The sequence below is a fragment of the Chenopodium album genome, chromosome 16 (genome assembly GCF_948465745.1).
Source record: "Chenopodium album chromosome 16, dcCheAlbu1.1, whole genome shotgun sequence".
Taxonomy (NCBI): Eukaryota; Viridiplantae; Streptophyta; class Magnoliopsida; order Caryophyllales; family Amaranthaceae; genus Chenopodium; species Chenopodium album.
In genome coordinates this window covers 44,025,626-44,034,714 of record NC_137849.1, presented here as the reverse complement: position 1 = coordinate 44,034,714, position 9,089 = coordinate 44,025,626, and the positions used below count along the sequence as shown (strand labels likewise).

General features: G+C 31.5%; 1 protein-coding gene across 1 annotated transcript; it reads left to right on the top strand.

The window, feature by feature from the left end:
• The first annotated feature begins 1,544 nt into the window (after window positions 1–1,544).
• Window positions 1,545–4,066, top strand: LOC145585492 (uncharacterized). Its single transcript, XM_081642194.1, has 5 exons — window positions 1,545–1,853; window positions 2,045–2,185; window positions 2,351–2,470; window positions 3,320–3,415; window positions 3,694–4,066. The coding sequence occupies exons 1-5, from the start codon at window positions 1,635–1,637 to the stop codon at window positions 3,799–3,801; spliced, it is 684 nt and encodes a 227-aa protein (XP_081498320.1). The 5' UTR covers window positions 1,545–1,634; the 3' UTR covers window positions 3,802–4,066.
• Window positions 4,067–9,089: the final 5,023 nt, after the last annotated feature.

Genomic DNA, 9,089 nt, shown 5'->3' with positions numbered 1-9,089 from the left:
AGTAACTCTTCCTCTTCTAGGAGGAATATTTTTCCCTCGAAAGACAGGGGTTTTCTTCTTCTTTAGGAGGAATTGGCTCCTTCGAACTTCTCTCTTTTGAGGGAGGTTTTGCTTTTTTATTTCATGGATTACTATAGAGTTGTTTTATGGGTAAAATTTTGTGTATGATTGAAAAAAAAAGTTAATATTTCGATTACAATCTAACGAATCAGACGGAAATTTTCTGCACGGCTACAACAGATCGATAGACCCCCTAGCCGAAAAAGGCTATAAATCACAGCGATATGAAAGAGGGTATGAAGAATGTACGATTTGCAACAACGATCTTAGCTTTTCTTACAGTGTTTTTATTTGATTCAATTATGATGTATTTGTTAGATCTAAATTTCTTTGTAGATGTCAAATAACTTTTATTTATGAATCAATTTTATTTTTGAAAAAAAAAAAAGAATGCAAGTAAGTAACACCATTAATATACACTCATTTGGGTCAATTCTCTATGGATTGTATTTGCCATTTGGAATGTAATTTATGGTGAAGTACATATTTTAGTTGTATTAATTTCTCAACTTATCGCTAACTAGTCAATTTACCTCGTTATTAGTTTTACCTACAGTATCATTTTTCTATACTAAAATCTTTATTATATAAGCTAAGACTAAATTAAGTTCATTCATTTTTACCACATCTAACACATGTATTTTACCACCCACAAATAACCCACTTATAGATATAAAACTGCCCAATTTTTTTTTATATTCTAAAATACCATCCCCCCAAAAAAAAAAAACAAAAAAATTACTCCAATTACTCCCATCAATACTCCAATTACTCCCATCTAACAAAAATTGTCCCAATCTTCATTATTTCCCCTTATCCCTATTTATTATTACTACCAAACCTTGTGTAAATGTTGTAATAATGTACACAAATTATTTCTACAACGAACTATAAGAACTAGTTAACCTCCCTCATAAAACTGGCTGTACAGCCTGTACTTGAGCTCAATTTACTGAATAAGCTATGAAATGTAACAAGAAAACTCTTGAGCGTGAGAAGCATGTTTCTAAACTTATGCACTTGTACAATCACCATTTTTATTGCTAGCCGGTACCTTTCAATTTATTTATAACCAACCAACCAACCAAGACCAACCAATCTCCCACGTAAAACCTAATTTAATTCATCAAAATACGCACATTCCCTTACTCCATAAATATTGCAACATGTAGCGTATCGATATCCAATTCACAACGTTAACCATTAATTAATATTTTTTTTGTATTTATAAATACGTGTTATAAATTATAAATGTTATGGAGTAGAATAGTTGATACGATCAAGACATATATCACAATAACAATTATATCATCAAGAAAATTATACAGTAACAAATGATCAAAATAGAGTGCGTAAATAATAATATAAAAGTCTAGGTATCAACATTTATATGGAAGGGGGGAAGTATTAAATGTTCAACCGTTTATTAGCTCCCACCTCTACTATATATTTGACCATATTTTGTCAACCCTTTCTTTAATTCATATTTTGCCCTTTTTCTCCTCCATTGCCTTTCTTCTTTAATTTCTTTCTCCAAAATTCAAAAACATTTTTTTAAAAAAAAGCCCTTTCAAATGGAAGATGCTATGGTGAACACAACATTATTGGCAGTAATATCATGGAGTACCTATTTCATGTTAACAAAAAAATTGCTCCCAAATTATTCATATGAGTTTCGCAACAGAATTGTATCATCAACTCATGCAATTTTAGCTGTTACTTTAGCTTCTCATTCTGTTAAAGATTGGAGTTGCCCTGTTTGCCCAAGTAACTCTAATTCCAACCCACAACAGGTATAAATAAATAAATAAATTAGGTTTTTAATTATTCGCTCGTCTTTAAAAGATCTGATCTTCGTGTAATATGAGACAATCACTGTCTAAACAGGAAGAATTGTTAGAGACGGATGGAGTAATTTTCTTTGAATATTTTACGAGTTTTATTTATTTGGAGTAATGAAGGTTTAATTTGTGTTATATTGTAGATACAAGCTTTGGCAGTAACAATGGGGTACTTGATATATGATTTGGTATGCTCTCAATTTGACAAAAAATCAAATCTTGACAACACAATTCATCATTTGGTCAGCATTATTGGAATTGTAGCCGGTATTTCATATCAAAAGGTACCCTTATTTCTTTCATATCAGTAACACTTATTAACGTGTGATTTATTCATATTAAAAAAAATGTATTTAACGTGAGACCTACATTTAACAAAATCTCTTATGTATATATTTATATCCACGCTAATTTTGTGAGATTGATTTTAGTTTGAATACAAATTGTAGTGTGTATCAGAGATGATAGCAGCATTGTTCATAACAGAGATATCAAGCCCATTTTTACATCTAAGGGAGTTTCTCAAAGAACTTGGATACCGGGATACTGATCTTAATCTGGCTGCTGATGTAAGTTTTTTAATTTCACCTTTTACTAGAATTTACATATTCTCTCCGTGTCAAATTAATTGCTACATATGACTTTTCAACATAAAAATTTACTGATGTTGACTGTTTTTCTTTGCTATTTTATTGGAGATGAAAGATATTATCACAATGGATATTGTTAGATTTACTTTAATACCAAGTATATAATTTTTATACTACGTATATTATAATTTAATAAATTCTACTAATATACATTAAAAAATTTACTTCTTGGAGATGTGACGTAAATAAATATAATTTTAATAGAACAAGTAATTTTTGATAGAGAAAATGAGAGATAACAAAAATTTAGACATTTTTGTATATAATTATAATTGTTTGAAAAATCTATAAAAAATTTCAGCTTTGATCATTACGTCATTAGTGAAAATTATATCTAAGGAAAAATCAGTGTTTGAATAGATTGAACAACTTTTTATGTTGAACTATACAGACTTTTCAAAACATGTCTCTATTATAGGCTTGTTAATTAATCCGTATTTTGGACCTAAGAAAATTGTATTATTTAGACAATTTTTCATATTTTAGCCAAAAAAATAAAGAAATTGGAATTGATGTTTAAAATAAGCCAAATACAACTGCCAAAGTGCCAAGTACTCAGATGGGGACATAGTTAGTGTAATGTATTTATAATGTATTAATGTGGCATTAATTATACTGTTCGTGAATATACTATCTTTAGTACTCGTATCTATCACTTTAAATGACATATATTGGCCAACTAATAATTTGCCATTATATTTTAGGCCAATACTTTGTCCTATCATCTCTTATACTACGACAGTATGATTTTTTTGTATTGTGTGGCAGATAATGTTTGCAGTTACATTCTCTATTGCAAGGATGGTCTTAGGTCCTTTTCTCTTTTTTGCTGTCTTATCCGCCGATAACCCACTCCTAATCAAGGTATTCGGTTAATCCCTCTGTTTCTTTTTGTTATTTTATTCTTATTCGAATATATTTTTGATGAAATTTATACACGGGTGAAAATAATGCAAACATGACTAACAAATTATGGATTCATAAAGTTAACAAGGGTAATGGTTTTTGTATGTACAAGTTTTTGGTACTAAAAAGTTAAAATTATTTTAAAAAATCAAGTATATAATAGACATGTAGACATATATGTTGTTACTTGTAATATTTGTACCTCTTGTTAAACTCGACTATTTTTTCTGGTCCAGGCAATGGCTGCAGGATTACAGTTTGTTAGTGCATATTGGTTCTACAAAATCTTGAAAATGGTTCAAGTTAAACTCACTAAGAGAACAAGAAGCAAGAAGGTGGCTTGATGAATTTGTTATAATATAATGTCTAATCTTGAACTACATCTACATATATATACTATGATCGTGAGAAATTTGTCATGGAATCTCATATCATTTTCCCTTTCAATCGTATGTCTTATGTTCATATTTGGCACCAGTATTTATATCTAGGTCATCACCCGTCGATCGGAGCTTTCATCGTTCGCCTCCTTATTTTTTAACATGATTTGTTACAAATTGTCATCAATCCAAATTTTTAGAAGATTATTCTACTCTTTTTCTTAAAATATATATAATCAAGGGTATATTAATTAATTGGTAGAGCTACATTTGTATTTAGAATCAATGAGTATGTTTTTTTTTTTTGACAAGAATTAATGAGTATGTTATTAGTATGTGGATGTATTGTTTCCTCAAAAAAATTACTAGCAAGTGTATTGTTGTAATTATTATCTCATCTTGCACCCTGGAGATACTAAGACACGAAGTCAACAACTACAACAAAGGAAATGCGAGTTGCATCTTAGGCCCTGTTCTCTTCACCTTAAAAAAATAATATTAAGTAAAAATAATTTCAATTCAGTAAAAATAATTTCAGTTCAATAAAAATAAGTTCAGTTCAGTAAAATTCAGTTTTCTTAAAAAAGAATTATAATAGAAAATCTGGAAAAATAATTTCAGTTCAGCAAAAATAATTTCAGTTCAATAAAATTAATTTAAGTTCAGTAAAAATAATTTAAGTTCAGCAAATATAATTTTGTTTCAGTAAAAATAATTTCAGTTCAGCAAAAATAAGGTGAAGAGAACGGGGCCTTATTCTTTTCTTTTTCGATAATCTTTAAAATTTCATAGAACAAAGTAAAACACGTAATAGGTACAAAAAGGGGTGTCAATTCGGATGATTGGATCGGGTATGATATGGTCAGGTCGGATCGGGTAAATTTTTAAAGTTAAGTCATACTAAATTGTTATGTCCACGCGAGACCAAATCTGAATCGGATATTTTTCAGATCAGTTTCGGATCGGGTCGGGTCGGGTGTGCTTTTGACACCTCTAGGTACAAATACTCCTAAATACACGTAATAATCTCACTAAAAATACGGCTGTAACAAGTTGAACAATAACTCTTAATTATGGAAATAATTGGTAGATATATGGTGTTAGTTCATCATCATTTAAGGCTAAACGCGCTAACTTTGGTCCCACAAACTTGATGCCCTATTGCCCTTCATCATCAACCCTCTTCCGCCATTAATGTACTGACTAATCACTGAAATATTCTAGTTCTAGTGAAAAGTTGGAAATTGGTAGTGTCACAAAGGACATATAATAAACACTAAAAAAAAAAAAAAAAAAAAAGGACATATAATACTCCAAGCTTGGGAAATACTACTCCCTCCGTCCCCAAATGATAGTCCCTTATGGGCAAATTTTAGTCCCAAAATATTCATCACATTTGCTTTTTCCAACAATCATTAATATTAATTTGTTACCAAAATTCCCTCCAATTTACAACAATATTTGTGCAAATTTAAATTTTCCATGTAAATTTTGTTTTCCCATATACTTTTATTACTTTCCCTCTAAATGTCAACTTACTTTTTCAATGTACTTTTACTACGCTTATTTGTGTTTATTAATTTCCGTGAAAAATGCCCATAAGGGACTATCAAAAGTGGACTGAGGGAGTATATTGTAGCCTCTAACTTTTAAAAATTCTATACGGTGGTATGGAAAAATTTTAATTCTATAAAGTGATCCTCTATTTGACTAAATACTTGACACATTTAGCATTTTTTTTTCTTTTTTCTTTTTATATACAGTAACTTTCACTATCATTTTTTTAATAACATATATTTCGTACAAAACAAATTAAATCATGAAATAATTTGTTAAATCGATAGTAATAAAAAGAATCAAACTATCAACTATTTATTTATATTTTTAACAAATACATATAATTATATATGCCTAAAGTCAAACTATAGTATTGTCATTAAACATGGACAACGGGTCGTGACGTGCCGCGGTGGGGGGAGTGCCGTGCCGGCGCCGCGGCGGGCCGTGCCGTGCTCTGCCTAATTTTGGCACACCCCATTCCATGGCACGGCACTGCCCACGTGCCTGGAGGGCCGTGCCGTGGGCCAAACCGTGCCTTTTTTTTTAATAATAAATGTAAATAAAAAACGATATATATATTTTTAGTACAACTTAATTTTATATAAATAATGTGATTAATTTATGTTTATGTTAATGTTAATATATTTTGTTTTGAACAACTTTATTTTAATTAAGGTTATATAAATTATTTATCTAATTATGTTTAAGTTTAAATAAACAAATAAAAACAATTTTATTAATTTAGCAAAAAACAACAATGCATATAATAAAAAAAAAATTACGAGTGCGATAATTCGAAAACACAAAAAATTGAAGAATAACTTAGTTTATTATATGCCGGTAGCCGGTACGATAAATCGATAATACAAATAATTAATGATAATTAAAAATCGTAAAATATTTGGTGAATAACTTCATTTATTATACGGAATACGAAGTTCGATAATACAAAAATTGTACAATAGTGTATAATGTAAATATGTAATAATGTAATTATTATTGTTCGTCTTCGTCTTCTTGTGGTTCAAGGTCATCGGCCAATTGAGTTGATTGAGAAGTATGAGAATTAAAAGAAGTCGACGTTCCTTCATCGTCGTCGTTTTGTGCATAAGTACGATCTTGAGAACGAGTTTCGGCATCCAACCAATCCTTGAAGCAAACACACATTTCAAGTGTTTCGGGTTTTAGTCTTGTTCTTCTATCGTCTAAAACTCGTCCCGACGCACTAAAAGCTCTTTCGGAGGCAACGGAGGAGACTTGGATAGCAAAAATATCACGAGCCATTGCCGACAAAATTGGATGTTTCATGGTTTGTGATTTCCACCAATCAAGGATGTCGAGGCCAAACTTCTCTTCATCGTCCACGTCTTTCATGAAGTTGTAACTTAGGTACATTTGCAACTCCAAAACATCGCTTTGTGTTCTCCTAGTTGATGATGATTCCGTACCTGAAAACTTGGACATCATGTTAGCAGCTTGTGCAAATAAACCTTTGGCCCGTTTACTTACGTTTTTGGATGTTTGAGAAGGGGCAAATTGAGACACGGTTCCATATTTAGTTTCATAAACTCTATATAAAGAGAAAAACTCATTAGTCACCTTATTTTTAAAAGTTTCAACATCATCTTCCAAATTCATGTTACTATAATAAATATCAATTAATTAAAAAGTGCCATCATATTTTTGCTTCTATTTACGCCATTTTTCCTCCATAGATGGAAGATATCCATGATATTCATATTGTGATCGATGTTCGGCAAAAAGTTGTGCAAGTAAACATGCATTGCTAAGAAAAGAATGGGAACAAGGATTATATACAGAAGAAAAACAATGTGTCATACTATATAGTAATTGTAAAAAATGCATATATTTTTCACAATTAGCCCAATCATTTTCTAGTAAAGCACATTGTGGAAATTTCATATTATAAAAAAATGTTAAATCAACCTTGTACTCGATTGCCCGACTCAACATTTCATAGGTGGAGTTCCACCTAGTTGGACAATCCAGTGCTATTTTTATAGCCTTTCTCCTTTGTTGCCTGCAAAAACCTTTCCATTCTTGATATCTCAAGTTAGAGCTATTAATAGACGTAATAGCATTCCTTATTTTGTGATAAAATGGACCAATTGCTTGTGTTCCATCCTTCACACACAAGTTAAGAACATGACAAATGCATCTAATATGAAGTGCTTCTCCATCTAATACTAAATCGGTCAATTGGGGTTTAACCAAATTTGCACTATATGTCATAGAAGTTGCATTATCGAAAGTCATAGACATGATTTTATCCCTAAGACTATATGCATCAATGGCTTCCATTAAATGATGAGAAATGTTAAGACCGGATGAGGGTATTCAAGCATTTTAAAATGAATGATGCATTTTTGTAACAACCAATCATTATCCAACCAATGACAAGTAACACATAAATAGTGAAGTCCGTATCCACTATCCCATGCATCGGCAGTTAAAGAAACTCTACTAGGAAGATTAGCCAATTCATTTACTTATTTCAATTTATACTCTTGATAATTCTTCATGGCAGCAGATCGAACGATTTTTCGGGAGATTTTTTTGTGTTTGGGTTGTAGTGCTCGGTTAATGTAGTTGTTAAAGGCATCATTTTCGGCGAAAAGAAAAGGTTGTTCGGCATGTACAATCATTCTCCCAAGTTCATCCCTATCTCTCTCATAACTATAAATGAAGCCTTGTGGATGGAAATGAGAAATTTTGGGTTGGGTTGGATCATTAGATGGTCCACCACATCTTTTTGAATGTCTACTAAGGTGTCCCGTCCCTCCCTTGGTATCGGCCGAGAAAATTTTACTACAAGTCCGACACCGGGCTTTGGTTCCATTTTTACTCAATTGATAATGTGCCCAAACTTCACTCTTTCGGTTGGTTTGAGCAAATTCCTCTTCGGTACACCACTCTAATATGTTAGGATTTTGGGTGTTAGGCATTTGGGTGGATTGTTCACTCGACCCGGAGGCTTGTATTTGGCTACCTTGGTTACTAGGAATAGAAAATTCATGTTGTGATCCGTATAAATGAGGTGATAAATGGGTTTGTTGAAATCCCGAACTAGGCATAGTCCAAGGAGCCATATCATCCATTTGTTCGTGCCCTCCCGTGGTTTGGGGATGAAAGAAAGGGGTGGAAGTGTTTGGAAAGGGCATGTTAGGGGAGTGAAAGGGCATGTTAGGGGAGGGAAAGGTGTTAGGGGGGGGCATTGAAGTGTTTGGGTTTGGTGATTCCCTACTTTTTGACTTGGCTTTTCTAGAGGAGGAGGAAGTGTTCGGGTTTGATGCCATGATATTTAATAATAATAACAACAACAATAATAATACAAATAACAAATTAACAATAACAATAATAATAACAATTGACAACAATAATAATAACGATAGCAATAAGAATTAGTAAGTAGTTTTTATATAAATTAAGTTTTCAAAAATAATTATAATAATAGTAGATTACTTAGGTCAATGAGATCCCAGGTAGGAGAGGTTAGGAACGACGTTGTCCAGAGCCCAAGTCCCGCCTTAGACAAATTTCACTAACAATCTAAATTATCCACAATAAAAATAGAAAGTAGTTTTTATATAATTAAGTTGTTCCAACTTCCAAGAAAACAATAACAACAATAATAACAATAACAACAATAACAACAACAACAACAACAACAA

Bases quoted from the DNA above. Each gene is read 5' to 3' on its own strand.
- LOC145585492 (XM_081642194.1), top strand. From the start codon at position 1,635: ATGGAAGATGCTATGGTGAACACAACATTATTGGCAGTAATATCATGG. The intron at 1,854-2,044 runs GTATAAATAAAT...GTTATATTGTAG, and splicing joins CTAATTCCAACCCACAACAG to ATACAAGCTTTGGCAGTAAC. The intron at 2,186-2,350 runs GTACCCTTATTT...TACAAATTGTAG, and splicing joins CCGGTATTTCATATCAAAAG to TGTGTATCAGAGATGATAGC.